We start from the raw sequence: 19,445 nt of genomic DNA, 5'->3' as shown, positions 1-19,445 counted from the left end.
TGTCACACCAGAGGTGATCAGTGCTTTGTGATCAGATCACTTTTGTAGGTCCTCAGGGAACCTTAGTGGTGCCCAGGATCCAATGGGAATCAATCGCTTACAAGGCAAGTGCCTTACCCCTATACTATCTTTCTGACCCATTTTTCTAATTAAGCCAGAGAACTAGTGCCAGATATAAAAAGTGTAATATATGTTTTAGTTGCTTCTTTTTTAAGAGAACCACAATTTTATTTAATTTTCTTTAAATAGCATGGATACATTAGCGTGGACGTTTTTAATATACAGAGTTGCTTCACTGTCAATACAGCCCAAGACCCTCCACCATTGTCCCTGTGGTGTTTCTAGACTTTTCATCCACTTCCACTCCCTTCAACTCTTCAGTAATCTCAATTTGAAATCCAAGGCCGAGGGTTTGTGGTAATTCAGTACTCTATTTTGTTTCTCTACATACCACAAATGAATGAGACCATCTTATACTTGTCCTTTTTCCCTTTTACTTATTTTACTTAATATTATACCTTACAGGACCATCCAAATTTGTATGTTTTCTATGACTATGCAGGTAGAAGTTTAGCATCCCACTTTTCATATATACTATAACTTATTTTCCATTCATCTGTCATTGGACTTGTGGGTTGTTTCTATATTCTGACTGTTGAATTAGTACTGAATGAACATAGGTGTGCGTATATCTTTTCAAATTAATGCTCCATGCCAGATGCCAAGAATGGAATTCATATAGAAACTTTAATTTTATTTTGATAATATAAATGAAATTTTTTTACTGTTTTTATTTCTTTTTTATTATTCTTTGTAGTTTTTTTTTTTATTTGGGTGGGGGTGAACACCCAGAAATGCTCAGGAATTACTCCTGGCAGACCTCAGGGTTCTGAGGGATAGAACACAGGTCAGTCGTGGGTGTACAAGTCAAGTGCCCTACCCACTGTACTCTAACTCCAGCCCCCTACACTTCATTTTCATGTTTGGACTTGGTAGCTTTTTCTATTCTAGTGCTTGGTTCCTTGTTCCATTTAAAGGCAGTATTCACACTATAAAATAACCTAAAATCTGAAAGCAGTATAGTTTTACTACTCTTGTTATTCATATGAACACAATCATCTTAAAACTATTTTTCAAGAATCATCTCTATAATTACATCTCTGCAAATCATTATTACTAACAGGGAAATCATATCAAATTGGCATGAAGGTACACAGAGTAAGCTTATCAACAGTTAATTATAGCATTCTATATTATAATTTATGCAAATATATACATATTTCAATCTAAAAAGCACCACTGTGAAGGGTTTTTGTGAGAATCCTTCTCAGCAAGAATACTGACCAAAGATGAAAATGGAGTGGTGACCTGAAGGTTAATGAGGAGAAAACAATGTCCCAGTAACAGAACTTTGTTGGAGCTTAGAATCTGTGTGTGAAGGGAGGGAAGGTGAAGGAGAAAAGAGGTTTCAATTTCTTTTTTTATAGTTGCAAAGCTGCTTCATATTCAAAATTTTGACTTCCTCACTCAATTGGTAACTCTACAATGACTACCAGATACCAATAGTGTTATTTTTAAATAATACTTATATATTCTTCACAGGAGCTGGAGCAATAGCAGAGTGGGTAGGCCTTGCATGCAGCTGACCTGGGTTCAATTCCTCCACCCCTCTTGGAGAACCCGGCAAGCTACTGAGAGTATCCCACCTGCACAGCAAGCTACCTGTGGCGTATTCAATATGCCAAAAACAGTAACAAGTCTCACAATGGAGACGTTACTGGTGCCTGCTCAAGCAAATCAATGAACAATGGGATGACAGTGCTACAGTGCTATTCTTCATAACGACAAAAATATGTGTATTTCAGACTTTATTTTTCAATAAATATGCTAGACCTATCTGAGCTTTTGAATTTCCTTCAAATCTGGGTTTTGAGCAGGAATATGGATATCAACTATAATTAGTGCCAGAATGTATCATCCATCACCTCTTAGACCCTGAGTAAAATTCCAAATAGTCAACTAAAAAATATTCACACTCTTTAAACATTTGACTTTCTTTTGAGTTTGATACTGCAGTGACAGTGTGAAAAACTACCCCTAACTTCTCATGTTTTCCCGCCTAATGTTTTTCTGCCTCCATCAATATCCTGGAATGGAAATTTTTATCTTGGATTAAGTTCTAATGAAGGAAGGACATTCCTTCTTTTAATAGACTTGTACAGACATGACACAGATTGCTGTGGTGAAAATGAAGTGGCAAGAATATGTCAATCTTAAGAAATTATGTCATAAGGCTCATCTAGCCCTTTGCTAAAGGAGAAACCTGTATTCAATCATTTGAGATAGTATCAATTTTTTGACATCATTTGCTTATGCAGAGGGAAAAAAAGACAAATTTATTTTTCTACTCTGAGAATTTCACTTTTCTACATTCAACTAATAATAAATGATGTACTGGAAATTAGGATTTTCAACTCAAACAATCACATTGTTTTAAAAACTTTACTCACAATTCTTAAATTCTAGGACTAGATACAAAAACAGCTCCTATATTTCCCTAAGACTTTTGTGTTCCTTTGAAATTAAGGAATTAATGCCTAGAGAAGAGTCATTATGGCTAACTGAATTTAGTAGAAGAAAAGTTCAAACTATCTTCAGATTTATACAGTGTTTTGGGTAAAGTAAAATTATCCTGACAAAAATACAAGTAAATATTTTGGCTGTTATTTTATATGTATTATGTACCAAAAATTGCATTATAAATGTTTGGAGGCCAAAAATTGCATTATAAATGTTTGGAGGTGGTTAAATAGTTACTCACAGTTGGCAAGAATACAGTCTAGTTGATATGAAGCAGATAGGCTCTGTTTGCCATCAAATGGACTTTCCACCACTAGAGAAAAATTTAGAAAGAAATTCTTGAGCTTCTGTAAACCTTCTCGTAGCCTTCATTTATTTCTACTAAATGTCAAGATATCAACATTTTTTTTAAAAAAGTTGCATTCTGTGTACTTACCTTTATCATCTCTAAAATTATAACTATTTTCTTTGAACCAAGAAATGCCCTATTTTAGGACAGAGAAGAGTGTTGACACTAAAGACTGGACATGCTGATTGCTCATTTGCCTCCTTAAGTCAACATGAATTAGGCAACTGAAATCAAGTGAGGGATCTGTCCCTTGAGTTCTGGGTGAAGAGACACAGCTCCTTTAAAACTGGGAAATAAATTTATTATTTATTACCTCTAGTCATTTCTTTAATACAAATGAAATTTTAAGGGGAACTCAATTAGCTATTGTTTATATGAATTGTTTTCAGCTCATAATCATACCATAAATATAAGCTATTCTATAATGATTGTCTATCATGATTTTCTGCTACTGGAACAGTAGACACTCAGTTTTCCATTATTCCAGACTTAGCAAGGGGATTAAGAGTTGTTGGGTGAAACTCTGAATCATATTACAGTGAGCATAGTGGTAGTGCGGGTGGGAGATGGACTGAGTACTAGCACAGGCTTAGAAAACTTAATGAAACTTGAATCTGTAAACTGAGATATTTATATAATTTGATTTAAACTTTGTAATCAGCAAGTCTGCATAACTATGAAAATGAATGTGCAGATCATATGATATTTAAATATAGTTCCTGAAAATCTTTTATATACTAGTCTTAATTTTCAAACAAATTATTACAGAAGCTCTCAATTAAGTGAAGTGGAATTGGGGTGTATTTAATTTTGGAAACAGTGTGGCAGTACTCAGCGAGCATATATGGTGCCAGGAATTCAACCCAGGTCTGCCGTATTCAAAGCAAATGCCCTACTCACTGTGTTATTGCTCCAGTCATGTTCCCCAGCCCTCGCTTATTTTTAAAGGCATTTAGCTTATTTTACTTTACTATGCAAGTCTTCAAGAACAAATATAATGATCATATATATTGTAATTGAACTTCAGAGACCATATGGAAATAAGTATAATGACACTGCTCAGTATTTACTATGGTATTAGTACCTCCGTTGAGAAAATTCCTATGAAGACTTCATATTGATAGTTTGAGGTCCAAGTTTTCAGTAACTCATTTCCTTACAGACAGTAGCTCATTTCTTATTTTGAGGTCATTCTTTGCACATGCTTCTGAATTTGCCCTTACATTTAGAGTTGTGTCTCCAAAAGTTGTTATAAAGTTACACAAACCAAGATGTGAAAAAGCATAACACTTCTACTCTGGACAAGTGAAATTCCTGAAAATAAGGATCAGGGAAAGAAAAAAATACATCCCTTCATTTTTTAAATTTTTATTATAATTTTATAAAGGAGTTCACAATATTTGATTATGTTTAACATGCAATCCTGACACCATTATACCTTCCCACCACCATATTTGGATGTTTCCATCCTGAACCCCAACCCATGCCCCAAAGCAGAACCAAAATAGTTTACTTTTTATTGTTTGTTATGAAAAAACTGTTGAAAATGATCCAAAAAACTTTCCTTAGTGGAGAGTGTGAAGATTGTTGTATTTCTTTCACATAAAGGCCATTAAGCCCTTCTATAAAAGATTACTAATAAGTTGTTAAGAGTTAAGCTTTATGTGCTTATATACACATATATGTATATGCATATATATGTATATGTATATAAATCTGTAAAAATATATTTCCCCCTAAGATGTGTTGCCTTCTACTTAAAACCCCATGAAATGTGGTGCAATAGTCTTAGAGTATGAATGACGTGAGGCATGAGATGTGCAGAGATAGGTTAATTTATGGGTGCGGCTTGTCTGAGCATGTGGAGAGTGGTTGTGAGCACGGCATGGGTTGAGTTCTGAAGGTTTGAGGCTGCTAGGGCTGAGTCCATTGGGGCGGGGAGGGGCCTCACCTGCCCCCCTCCAGGGTGCCCTGAATGAACAGCCTGGCGAATCCGGTGGCATGGCTTTGGCAATGTCGTTTTATGCTCTCTTCCAAGAGAGAAGGGCAATAAGTCTCTGGAATGTGACTTTAAAAACATAACTTAAATGGTTTTTAAAAGGATGTAGTGGCAGATGGCTTGGAAGCCGGCTTCACATGCTAGGGAAAAAGGCAGCTCAGATAGAGAAGGGACCACCGAGTAAAAGATGCTTGGAGAACCCACTCGGGATGGGAGATGTGTGCTGAAAGGAGACTGCAGACTGAACATGATGGCCACTTAATACCTGTATTGCAGACCAAAACACCCAAAAGGAGAGAGGGATCGAAAGCAAATGTTCCTGCCACAGAGGCCGGGGAAGGGGGGCCTGTAATGGGATCACTGGTGGTGGAGAATGGGCACTGGTGGAGGGATAGGTACTCCATCATTGTATAACTGAAACATAAGCACGGAAGTTTGTAAGTCTGTAGCTTCATGGTGATACATTACAAAAATAATAATAATAATAAAATAAAAAAAATTTTAAAGGAGGTAGTGGCAAAGATGGTTCAGTGGCAAAAACTCCTGCCTTGCATTCATGAAGCTGAGAGTTTGATCCCTGATGTGACCTACATGTGCTGAGCACAGTCCTGGTAGCTGTGATACTTGGGACCCCTTGCTCCCCAAACTGTGTGAGGACCACAACTCAAGTATGCAACCCCAGGAGATACCACAGGTGAGTGTGTAAATGCTAGAACCAGATGTGTCATCCCAGTAAATGTCACAACTCAGCATGTCTTAGACCCCAGTGATCATCAGAACAGCAACAACAAAGCAAGATAAAGGGGAAACATAATTTTGAAGAAAACAAAAGAAATGTCAAGCCCTTTGTTAAATAATCCTTTAGAGATTTTGAGATTAGAGACAGAGTAGAGGAATTGGAGTAGAGGAGCAGTTTTGTGGGGAACAATGCAGATATTTTTAAAGGCATCCACAAAACTTAGAGGGTGGAAGAACAATCGCAATACCAAAGAATAACTCCCTGTTAACACACACTAGTCCTTATTCTCCTCTGCTTTCAGACAGTGATGTCAAAGACTGGCAGTTTTGTGAACTGTTTTCTCCACTGTGAGCTGTTTTTGTCTCTTTATGTGTTGTTCCTCCTCAGCGTTCCTGTTGGAGTGGAGAGCTGTTACAGGAGGTCAGTTACTGTGTGATGCTGCTATTTCCCAGACACAATCTTTCCTCTTTCCTTCATCGACTAGTTAATTTTATTCCAACACTCATATTGAGATCATTAAAAACCTAAGTCTTGATTTTTTTTCAGACCAGGAAATGTGTAGCCAAGTTTAGAAGGCATTGGCAGAGATGCAGAAAGGAGTTCAGTGGGAAGAAAAGAGATTAGGAGCACGAAAGAAAAGGATCATTTTCTTGACCTTGAGACTAGAGTCAAAAACTTTCTTTATTGGAGCTAACACATTTGAAACAAGTTTAACTCTTTACTTAACTTATTTACGTGTATAAAGTGGCAGGGGAGAAGAGAGAATCCGTTCTGCGAAATCAAGTTAATTCTCAAAAGAAGATATAAAATTGGTGTTCTATTTTACGGGATCTTGTATAATTGAATTCCTCAGAAAGTACTTGATCTTGATATTGTGTGAAAAAGGAGAGGAAAGGGAAGAGTAATTCTATCCTTTCCTCTCAAGAACAATTCAGAGCCATCCCACTGTTTCTTATTTTTTTCTGTGTGATAGTCCAAATGGTTTCAGAGAAACAGCGCTGTGAACTCCATGGAGACCCTCCAGGAGACTGTAAGGATAGGACATCCCTGGAATGACCATTCAAAAGATATGATGCCAGTGATTTACGAGACCTCAGTCTATTCAGTGCTAACCAGGAACAAGACTTAGTCTCTTTCTCTCTTTTCAATTTCCCGTTTACACCTATTATTTACCAACATGTTTTATAGTTTCTGTTGTTTTTTTCAGAACTGCCTACTTTTCTGTCTTCACCTTTATGTGCATTTTTAAGAAAACATTTAGGTGGCAATTTTTAAATAACAAGTATTAAAAAATCTATTTTCCATACAATTTTAGAACAATTTCTTCCTATTGAATATAAAATGTGCTATCAGTAAATAGATATGGAATTTGTAGTAACTTCTGACTTTGGTTATTTTCAGGGTGCTTATGATATCTGTTGATCCCATCTTCCCACTAATAAATTGGGTCTTTTTTTGTTCTCTTAATTCAGTGGTTTAATGCAGTCAATATTGGGTTTATCACCTCCCACCTTATTTCCTTTGTCTCTGCATTTTCAGCATCCCATTACTGCCCACTCATCAGCCCAGTTCAGTTTCCAAGCCAATTTTGAATTTAGGCCCAGAAATGATTTAAGGAATTTAAGCCGGCTCCTCCCTCACCAAAACTATCAGCTAAGGTTTACTTGTCATTTTTGCTTCTAAATATGTAGATGTCAGGCCTGGTGTGCTGTGCTCATATGTTTTGAGCTATTTTTTGAATTCTAATCTACAAATCAAACCTTAACCAGCATGTCCAGAGAAAGTGAATGAATATACGATGGAATGATTGTAATTATCTGCAATGTCCTGAAAGTGGACATTCTACACTTGTATACAAGGCCACAAATGAAGATGTGTATATGTATATATTTATGGGCATTATTTACATGCATGACCTTATGTCTATAAATATATGTGTGAAATAATCTAAAAGCCATTACATTGTTTATTAATTCAGTGAATTTTACAGTAACAAAAACATGAATGTTTCTATTATCCCTTTTATAAAGATCAAGAAAAAGGCACACTTTAAATTTAATACTTTATTGATAAACAACCAAAAGCAGAAGACCCAAGATTCCGGTCTCAGTAACCTGTTCCCAAGATTTAAAATCCCCTTAATTTTTACAAAATCCAAGTATGTGATATAAGGACAATATAATTTGGCATTACTTAAATGTTATGATAAAGGCAGAAGGTAATGCTTAGGAAAAAATCTCTCCAGGAGCTGGAGACTATGGGATTTAGGAGAATGTTTAATACACATCTGACTTCCATTATATCCCCGACTCCACATATGGTCACCTAATCACCACCACTAATGATCCCTTAACACAGAGCCAGGACTAATCTCTGAACACTGATGAGTGTGAGTCTAACTGCCTACCTCTTCCCCTAAAATAAATCCAAAAAAATAATAATAATAAAAAGGATTTATCAGGTGCTAGAAAGGATTCTTTTCCCTTTTATTTTGCTTCAAGTTCTTTATCATCTGCTTGTGTCTCTTTTCTTAACTCTTCCCAACATGCCCAGGATGAACTATACCCTCTTTGGCACTACTGCCTGTATGGTGAATTAGTCAGCTCTCTTCCTTGGACTGCCATTGCACTGTGCTCAGCTGTTCTTAGTTATTATATTAATCCACATTCTTGAATATCTGTAAGATGTGTGACTTCTATGCAACTTTCTCCCAATATATACTTATTAAACCAAATTTCCTGTTCACAGTAGCAATAAAATAAATGACTTTAAATATCACCTGTACCACCTGTTGTCCCATTGCTCAACAGTTTGCTTGAGAGGACGCCAGTAATGTCTCCATTCGTCCCTGCCATGTGTTAGTGTAGCCCAATGGCGTCTGCTTGTTCCAGGAACATAAAGAGCATGTTTTATCAGCCTCTTCTTACTCCTCTTTCCTAATGCTGCCGTATTGGGGGCTTTTTCAGCATCATGGGAATGAGGCCCATTATTGTTACTGTTTTTGGCATATCGAATATGCCACGGGTAGCTTGCTGGGCTCTGCCATGTGGGGTGGGCCTATAAGGGCGATTAGTGGCCGCCCTGAAAGCCTCCAGCCCTCTAGGAGAGCCCAGCAAGACTTTAAATAAGGAAAATAAAATTTGGAGAATAGGAAAAAATAGAAAAATGAGAAGACTTTCCTACATCACTCAAAAAATTTTTTGTGTAAGTTCTTAAAAGGTGTCCTCTGCACCAGCAATGCTAATGGCACCAAGAAATTCAATTTGGGAACTGGGAAATGCAGAATTTAGGGTCTCACTTTTCATGTACCAAACCAGAAATACTGGAATAGCGTCTTGGGAAACTTTGTTTTTCAGGGGGGGACACACCTGGCTGTGTTCAGGGCTCAGGGTTTACTCCTTGCTCTGTGCTCAGGGATCACTCCTGGCAGGGCTCAAACCCAGGTCCAGCAACACACAAGGCAAATTCCTTATCCACTATACTGATCTCACTGTCCCAAAGAGATGCTTTTTAAAGCCTCCTATGGGTAATGTTTTGATTACTCCACTTTGAAAAAATTTCTTCCTGGCTAGTTCCCACCATCAAGTACTCATAATAATCACAGCTACTCAATTTCCTCTAACTCAACAAATCTCTCCATATTCTTATAATTTTTGTATTCTTACAGTCTCCCTCATGCTTCCTCCCTCCTCTGTATCTCTCTCTCTCTCTCTTTCTCTCTCTTCTCTCTCTCTCTCTCTCTCTCTCTCTCTCTCTCTCTCTCTCTTTTACTGTTATTCCCTTCTTCCTTTTCAGGAATTAGAAGCATTTGTGTGTTTATTTACATTTAATTAAAACCACCATTTAAGTGTTTATCAGATACACTTAGGAGTTAAAGATAACTTTATTAGTGTCAAATACAATATTTATCAACTTTTAAGACTCATAAGAGCCACACTATTAAATAGAATTCTTTTTCCACTATTTGTTTCTTCTTCTGAATTCCTGCATTACCAACAAGTTTCTAGCTGATGCCAAAGTTGCTTGTTTGAGCCTATACTTTAAAAAACAGGAATTAGACTAAAGTGTTTCCTCCATAAACAATTTTCTGTATATCCACAAATAAGGTTGAACTTTCTTTGTGCTCGAGTACATTAATCATTGGTTGTAACCTTTCAGCTCCTCTGAACATACTTATCTCTATCCTCAAATGCTAAATATGATATTCTTTAAATCTAAATGAAAACACATTCACCTACAAACTATGCCTGTCAAAATTCTACCTGTTTTAAACTTAACTACAAAATCTTTATTTTTTTCCTCAAACATGCCTTGATAGTCAATGTGGCTATAATGTCTGCCTTTCTTGATGCCTCTTTTTTAAAAAACAAGTCAGCAAAGGTCTGTATTGTTACCTACCACTTCACATGAATGCTTCTCTCTATATTATAAGTTCCTTAAGATAGATTTATCTTATTATCTAATTAATTTATCTAAGATTGATTTATCTAATTCTTCCCAGTAGCAGAGCTCTTTCCCACTTATGTAACCTAAGTTTGACTCATTAATGGTGCCAAATGCTACAGTTAAATTACTAAGATTGATTGAAAGTGGTTTAGAAAGTAGAAAGATCTAGCTAGTTTTCTGGGATGACTCTGCCCCAGGAGAGCAGAGGACTTGTTTTAACTCAGAATACCACCTGAGCTCTGGGAAGCAAGTCAGTACAGGGTCATTCTCTGCTATTAAGGGAATTAGGGGCTAAAAGAGGATAAAGTAGTTTCAAGTACTAACAAAATAAATCCATGACACTCTTTTGCCTGCATATATGCCTTCACTTTTGCTGCCAACATTAAAAATTTATTTGAAAAACTCCTGGGCAGAAAACACCCCTCCCCACTGAAGGATTATTTTGTATTGCTTAGAAATAAACAGTTTCCCTAGAGAAATCTGGATGTATATGAATCCATGGTCATTTTTAAACAAAGGATTCAGATATCCCTTATGTAATAGCTATAATATATTCAAACCCAAGTTTCAATTCTTCCTATAAGAAATTAGCAGTCAATTGATACTTCCATTTAACTCTTTGACTTGGCCAAGATTAAGGAAATACTCAGATTGGTTGCTCTCAGAATCTGGACTATGCTGTTACAGAGAATATGGCCATAGTCAGAAAAGAAAGTTCGATGTTCACATGAGGCTGACACCCAAGGACAGTAGATACAAGGGCCAGGGGGATTGCCCCATAGCTGGCAGACTGCTTCATGAGCGAAGGGGAGAAGGCAGATGGAATAGAGAAGGGATCACGAAGAAAATGATGGCTGGAGGAACCAGTTGGGATGGAAGACACATGCCGAAAGTAGATAATGGACCAAACATTCTGACCCCTCAGTGTCTGTGTTGCAACCTATAATGCCCAAAAGTAAAGAGAGAGTATGGGTCTAAAAAACTAAAGCACGCCGAGGGGCGAGTGCACTCGCGGGCTCTCCGGGTGGCTCTGTCTCACCACCCGCGTTCAGTGCCCTGGAACCGCAGTGTGTAGACTGGATCGGGACGGCCGGTGGTCAAGGAAAGGCGAAGGAAGAACGAGGACCAAGCTAGTTGCTGCTTAGTTACCATTTATTTAATCTTCTCATCTCCCAGCACTCCCAGCTCCGTCCTCTCTCTGGATCAACTGCCACTTCTTTCAGGCTTCTCTCATCTCTCCTCCTCCTTGTCTCTCCCACCTTGCCCTCTAGGCTACACCCAGCCAGGTAGCAAAATCAGCATAAGAAAGCCCTTCCTGAGGGCAGGGCATTCCAAAGCCCTTCCTCACTCTTAAGGTTTTTTTCTTTTCCTTAGTCCAGGAACTTATTAACATCTTAATACTAGTTATTTTTGTATGGACATAGCAAGGCATACATTGAGGCTTGCAAGGCAGCTCTCCTGGTAACATCTTGCCACAGACTCAGACCACAGCACTCAGGCCAGATTAATCATTCCTCACCCTAGCAGGGTCCGAATCTAGTTATCACTGTTTGGATCATGACAGCATTTGTCCATGATCAAGCTCTTAATTTATAGTTAAGCATTAGGCACTTTGGCCAGGCCCATCTCGATGCCAGGGTAGCACACAACTCACCGCTTGCCCTGGGTCCTTCTTGTCCCACGTTGGGACCGTGCTTTGGGGGTGCTAGTAAGTAAGGGCAGCTGAGGCTTAGGTCAAGAGAACAGATGCCCTGGAGGAAAATATCATGTAGAGTCAAATGACTCCCAGGTTACAAAAGCATAACATTTGTTAAGTCTTCCTGTGTCCATACAAAAAGGACTTGCTCTGAATAAACTATGCAAAGGACTCAAGGAGAAGAGAAAAACATTATTTACAAGTCAACTGAACACTAAGAAAGAAGCTACAAATAAACAAAGAGGAATAGGAGCACTGTAACGGGAGTAACCCAATAAACCTAAACTACCTGAATCTATGTTATCCTACATATGGGGAATATTGTCTGCCATGGAGGCAGGGGGATGGTGGGAAAGGGGGGGTATACCCAGGATATTAGTGGTGGGGAATGTGCACTGGTGGAGTGATGGGTGTTTGATCATTGTGAGATTGTAACGCAAACATGAAAGCTTGTAACTATCTCACTGTGATTCAATAAAATTTAAAAAAAAAAAGAAAGTTTGATGTTGGTGGTAGGTTGTGTGTTTTTTTTTTTAATTTTATTGAATCACCATGAGATAATTACAAGCTTTCATGTCTGGGCTACAATCACACAATGATCAGACACCCATCCCTCCACCAGTGCACATTGGTGGTAGTTTTGGGAGAGGTAATGCCCTGTGGTGCTCAGGGCTTCTTGCTGTTCATGGCCCAGTGGTCACCACCAGAGGTGCTTAAGGAAATATGTGGCCCTGAGGATTGTATCAGAACCTCTTGCATATAAAGCGAGTGCTTCAGCTGTTTGAGCTATCTCATGGTGTTTGGATAGAAGTTTTTAAAGTAGTAAAATATTTTGAAAAAGAAAGTAATGAGTGAATAACAGTTAACAAATAAAATTTGAGCTGTGTGTGTGTGTGTGTGTGTGGTGCCAGGGATCTAACTCAGGACCTCATCTATGTGAGCTATTCATTTACTGCTGGGGAATATCCCTAGCATCCAATTATCTTTCACTATTTGGACTATGTTAATTAAGTTTTGGACTCTTATATGTTTATTTTCCTATACCCAGTTACTATTTTAATTCTTCTCCATGTGATAATGAGATTTTCTATCAGTTTAGCTTTGAGTTTTATTTTTGTTTGTTCTCACTTGTTGGCTTTATTCACTTTCTCAAGTTAGATTTCACTATATTCCTTTAAGATTTCAAATATAAAAATATTTCAAATATTGAGTCAGTTTTAAACTACACAACTCAAAAACTTTATAAATCGTTAAGGTAATTTTGAGTCATCCATGCAGTTCTGATTTAATTGACTGAAAAAAGGATTTACAAGCTGGGTATTTAGTTTTCTTTTCATTGGGCCACTTTGGGTGGTGCGGAGAGGTGGAATCAGCTGGATGGAACACATGCTCTAAGTCTTTTGGATATTAGCTCTAGAATACTTGGATATTAATATGAATATTATGTCAAGTATTGTGTTGGAATTGGCTAACAATGTAGGAAAAGGAGTTATAATAGAGTGCTGAAAAAAAGACTACTTTGCTCCATCCTGGAAGGGTAGGAAGATTGTAGTTTCTGAGACTAAATATGTAGCAGGAAGATGGGACAGGAGATGCAGCTCCTGTGAGCTCTGCTGCATCCTGCAAACAAGGCATGACCCTACTGGAGAGGCCCTTGTTGGACCAGGAGCAAGTGTCACAGGCAGAGGCCACCTTCTCTGAGGGTGATCTTCAGGGGGTGTTACTGAAAGTTGAATCTAATTAGTTCAAGCAGGTGGCAAGCAGTGGGAGGGGGACAACACACAGGAAGTATGCAGAAAGGGAAACAAAGAACAGGATGGAACCACATGAGGGATTTGAAATGTTTTCATTTACTTCAGCAATTCAAGACTGAAAAATCCTATTATGTAATAATTGCAATCCTTAATTTTAGCCACCAAACCCCTTGTCTGATGAAAAGCATGTTCAATAAAGAAGTACAATGTGGGGGATGCTATTGTAGACATTCAGGGAGGATGTATAATTGAAAGGATATAAAACTATTTTGAAAATATTTGTATTTATAATGATTTTAAAAATGCTGCTGGGGTTATTTTAATGCTGTAATTGAGAAAGTCTTATTGTAGCTAAACAATACCTCACACTCTTGCTTTCCTTCCATGGTTCTGCCTACTCTATACCTCTACATAAATCTTGATGTGTCGTTATTCAATGTAATACTGTGCACACTAAACGGAGCTGTGCACTCTCTAATAATTATAGAAAAAATATTTTTAAAAGAAGTTAAGCTAGAGATATAGGACAGGGGTGAAGGCACTTACCTTGCATACATTTGACTCTGGTTTGATCCACTGGACTATGTACGGTCTTCTGGAGCAGGCCTCCTGTGCCGCAAAACCAAAAAAAAATCTTAATTTAAAAATTCATTAAAAAATTAAAGCTGAATTAGTGTTTGGCAATGGTAGGTAGTCTAGATAGTCCAGTGTAATTAAATGAATTACTTTCTTCAGGTCACTTAACACAGCCCATATGTATGGATCAAGCGGTAAAAATGTTTATCCTGGTAAACCCAACCACTTCCAACCAAGTTATTTGCTCCACTGGCATGAGGCATCCCAAGTTCTAATGTGATTTTTGCCATAAAGAACTGGGTTTATTAGTCCTGTATCTTACCAATACTGTATTAAACAAAGCATCTACCTTAATTTTACTGTTTCTGCATTGTGAAACATATTGTTTATTCTTAGTCCTTTCTCATTAGTTACTGGAATCTGTAATCATTAATAAGGTTCAAGGAACTCCCTGTGTTTATTTTATTGTCTTTATTTTTAGTCTTCTACCCTCCCTTCATTGTCATTGCTGCTGAGGTGACATGGGGTTGCACACAGGCCTGGGTGTGGTTCCTCCACGTATAATTGTGGGACTCATCCAACAATGTACTACAGCTCGTGGTGCTTACCCAGTCGCTCTTGCTGCTTGCTGAGGGTTGTTCTCTTCCAGTTTCACTGTTCTTATTTAGCTCTGTGGCCAGAGCTTGCACCCATTTCATTAAGTTGTTCACATACTCCTGACGGCATTGTACCCAAGCATTGCTGGTGGCACTGAAGGACATAGACAAGAGCACTGCCCGGCTCAAACAGCAGAGTCACCAGGATGATACTCAGTGCACATGGGAAGGGGAATGGAAACTGTGACCTCATGCTACGAAGGCAGCTATTCTCAGCTGCTGCTCTATTCCCGCAGGCCTGCTAAAAGTTCCTTGAACTTTGGGATATTAAAGCTTTTCACGTACTAAACTCTAATACTCTGAAGACTACCTTATTTCATAAGAAATTTAAAAAATAGAAAGATGGCAAACTACAAGTTGCTAATAAATTGTTAATGGAATGTATTATTTTTTTAGGGTAAGGACTTTTTAAAATCTTTTGTTATTTGTTTATTTTTATTGAATCACAGTGAAATACACAGTTATAAAGTTGTTGGGGTTCAGTCACACTTCAACACCCATCTCTTCACTAGTGAACATTTCCCATCATCAGTGTCCCCACTTTCCCTGTCATCTGCCCCATCTGCCTCTCTGGCTAACACTTTTGTTCTTTCTTTCTATCTCTCTGTCTCTATCTCTATAAGTCTGTCTCTATCTGTGTCTGTCTCTCTCTGTCTCTGTCTCCTTCTCTCTCTATATCTATCTATTTCTCTTCCCCCCTCTCTCTCTATCGATCTCTCTCTGTCTCCTTTATGGCATTATTTGCACTACAGATACTGTAAGGTTATCATGTATATCCCTTTACCTACTTTCAACATGAAGTTCTTGTCTAGAGTGATCTTTTTTCTATTGTTAGACTGGTTCCTTCTCTCTTCTAACTACACTTTGCCCTCTCCACACTTGTGGCAAAATCCCAACCATTGACTAATCCTCCTGGTGTGAGTAAGGACTTTTAAACAGAACAAGAATCTTAACAATCCATGTAAGAGTTCTTCAGCCTTTGTACACTCTGTACCTGTACATGTCCGGTCCACAGACATGTACAGTAAAATATAAACCAGGTGGTAGACTCGTGACTTTCGACCTTTCTAAACTCTTAAACTGAAACTAGTTCACAGACCAGTGGTTAGTGAACACTGCTTTAAACACAAGGTTTGCTTTCTTATTAATTTATATTTCTTTTATACTTATCTTTCATTCCTTTGCCTTCACTTTATTCTCCTCTGTAATTATGCAAATCTGCCCATTCATTGCTCAGACCCACTCAAAAGCATTCTTGAATTGTTCCATCTGAAAACTTCCTCTGAGTTTATATAATGCTTTTCTGTTATTCCTAGTGAGAAATATAATGTACAGGAATAAAAATCTTAATAAATATGGAATCACTTACTAGGCATGACCCTGAACACATTTACTGACCTCTTACATACCCCCCTTATAAAGAAGGATCTTCCTCCTTTATTTTTAATCTTCCTCTTTAAAATGAAATATGCTCAAAGTCTTAAACATGTAGCCAGCTTATGAAATGATATTCTGCTTTATTTGGACATATTTTTATACTTTTTATTTATTTATTTTTGTTTTATTGTTTTGGGACCACACTCAGCAATAATTTCTCTCTGTGCACACAGGATTCACTCTTGCTGTGGCTCAGGAGACCAAATGTGGTGCCAGGGATTGAACTGGCGTTAGGTGTGTGCAAGGCAAGCGCCATCTGTGATGTACTATCCTTCCAGATCTTGGTATTTACTTTTATAAAATTTTACTATGATCATTTACATTCTTATGATACTAATATGCTTTCATATTTGTCACTCTTTATTGAATCTTTGCTTAGCTGGATGTAACAGGATTCAAAGTCCTGTATTTATGGTTGGGAAAGAGAGAGTGGAACTTTATGGACACATATTTATAAAATGAGTAAACACATAAAGATTAGAATAAATATATCTGCATATATGTCACGTGAACTTTGAAAAATATTGGTAATTGTGTCTTGGTTTAGTTGTGGCATTATAATTTTAACTTTTATATTTGCATGTATTTCTAACATTATTTATTCACAGAAGGAATGACTTAAGGAACTTCATGCTTGTGCGACTGGTGTGATAGTAAAGTGGGTAAGACAAATATTTGCCTTCCACAAAGCTGACCTGGTTTCCAGCCCTGGCACTCCATGTGGTCCTCTGAGTCCCTTCAGGAGTTATCCATGAACTCAGAGCCGTGATTAAGCCCTGAGCACCACCAAGAATAGCCCAAAAACAGAAAAAAAGAAAAAGAACTTCTTGCTTGTTTAAATACAAAAATAAGACAGCACAGCCGACATGAACGATAACTCTATGTCCTTGGGGATGAATTTGAGCCAGTGCCTCTAACTCTGACAGCTTCCTTTCTTTTCTTTTCTGTAGTTTGTTGCCCAGCCCAACTGTCAACAGTTGCTGGCATCCCGCTGGTATGATGAATTCCCAGGCTGGAGGAGGCGCCACTGGGCGGTGAAGATGGTGACCTGTTTCATAATAGGATTGCTTTTCCCAGTCTTCTCTGTGTGCTACCTTATAGCTCCTAAGAGCCCGCTGGGACTGTTCATCAGAAAGCCTTTTATCAAGTTCATCTGCCACACAGCCTCCTATTTGACTTTTTTGTTCCTGCTGCTGCTTGCCTCTCAGCACATCGACAGGTCAGACTTAAACAGGCAAGGCCCACCACCAACCATCGTCGAGTGGATGATATTACCGTGGGTCCTGGGTAAATGTGTTACTATAGAAAATATAATAAAAATGTGTTACTGCCGTGGAATTTTGTTGTTCAGAAAAGAACATGCATTGCAGTTTGGAACAAGGGGATCTTTAGAACAGGTTCTGATCATTTTGGCTTCAAAACCTAATTCCCTAAACCAAATAAATATTTCACAGGCTCTGCTGTGGACCTGCTCTCAAATGCAGCCTGTGAAATATGACCTGATGTTTTAGAATCCAGATTTTAATAGTTTCCTATCCTAGAGGTGATTCTTTGAGTTTTTGCTTATATATGAGTCTTTTATATTGTTGGCTATAAATAGACATTTTCATTTTCTTCATAGACAGGTCTCCTAAAAAACAAATACAAATCATTCTGCACAATGAGTGATTCCATATGTAAGGTGGCTATCAATTTTAAGTTAATTTAAATTTATCTTTATTTATATATTAAATCACAAAAATAAGAAATTGAATTAATTGAAACTCTTCCAATTTTCTATTATTTTGTTTACACAGAAATAGAAAATCATAATAGAAAACATGTTAGTGAAGAAATTGCTTTCTTCTGGTTATTGTAGCCTTAATTAAAATTTACAGTTTAATTATTCTCTCCTTTATCCTGTTGTGAACTGCTGAGAAATCATATTTTCTCAGTGTGCTCATCATTTTAAGCCTTTCTAGTATCCTATCCACTTAATGATTTAATTAGAAAATAAGGGCGAATTTTCTTGATTCATAATCTTAGAAGTCTAGATTAACTGTCAAACCTAGTGAAAAAATTTAAAATTAGAAAAGGGAAGAAATTAAAGAACCATCAGAATCTGAGACAAATACACTTTCCAGTTTTAAAGCTCGCAATCCTCTAGATGCTGACAATACATAAAGTTCAATGCTAGAGACACAGTAAAGAGAGACCAAAGGTAAATCTTGCCTTGCAAGTAGCAGTCCCCAAGATCACAGGGAGATCACAGGGCTTCCCGAGCATTGCCAGGAGGGTCCCTGAGCAGAGCTATGAGTATGTTTTGAGCATTGCCCAGTGTGGCCCTCAAGTAAAAAAAAATTCATAGAAACAATGAACTTTTAACATATTTTTACATAGAGGAAAAAAATGCCTTCTTAATGAAACCTTAAATAGAGTGTTCCTCAATAATCAGATGGATATAATGTATGCCTCTACTTAAATTAGCTAAAAGGTTTAGATTATTTGTAAATCTTCTTGAATAAAATAGTTATAACATTGTCATTGATATTCAATGTGAATTATTCTTTCTCTAATTACCTAACTCACATTAGGACAAGTTATTTATTAATATTTATTTCTTATTAAAAATTTGCAGAGGACCAATTCTTAAAATGTTTAGGAGGTTAAGATTCCTATTACAGGTCATTTTCATTGAATCCCTAAAGGTTCTGTGTTCTAAATTAAATAGAAAATACTGTACTTAATATATAGAGTATAGTATAAGCAGGTATGTATAGTATATATAGTCTTGCCTTATGCAGTTAATGAATATGTGTAGAGTATTTTCAGAGTAGTAAACACAATATAGGGAGAAAGCAATAATGATAGAAAATTTTTCTTGCCTTATAAAGGTAAATTTGCTCTAGGATATGGATATAAAATGCAAAATGTTATGTGACATAAGGTGAAAATGTAAATAATGCTTAAAAAGTAGAAACTATAACATTTTAATAAATTATACAATTAAAATAGTTATTCACTATCTTTTATCTGCAAAATTGATGACAGAATATTCCATGGGAGTCAGTTAGAAGTTGTATTTCAAACCACAGATGAATTATTAAAGTAAAAATTTAATGATGAGCATTATATGTTAACAATTTAGCAGGCAAACATATCCCAGTTGTCTTGAGTGCAGGAAATTATTTTATCTGATAATTTTTAGACAAATATATCCTTGCTTAAAATACA

The 19,445-nt window shown here is 37.2% G+C and overlaps 1 protein-coding gene across 6 annotated transcripts in view; it reads left to right on the top strand.

The window, feature by feature from the left end:
• TRPC4 (transient receptor potential cation channel subfamily C member 4) overlaps nucleotides 1-19,445 on the top strand; it is a 250,640-nt gene that overhangs the window by 158,102 nt on the left and 73,093 nt on the right. For all 6 annotated transcript variants that reach the window (XM_055120153.1, XM_055120161.1, XM_055120178.1 and 3 more), the window contains exon 4: nucleotides 17,183-17,519. In XM_055120153.1, the coding sequence (XP_054976128.1) occupies nucleotides 17,183-17,519 (337 nt within the window). The remainder of the gene's footprint in view (nucleotides 1-17,182; nucleotides 17,520-19,445) is intronic.

Source organism: Sorex araneus, chromosome 1 (genome assembly GCF_027595985.1).
Source record: "Sorex araneus isolate mSorAra2 chromosome 1, mSorAra2.pri, whole genome shotgun sequence".
NCBI classification, from domain to species: Eukaryota; Metazoa; Chordata; class Mammalia; order Eulipotyphla; family Soricidae; genus Sorex; species Sorex araneus.
This window is presented reverse-complemented; position numbering and strand designations above follow the sequence as displayed.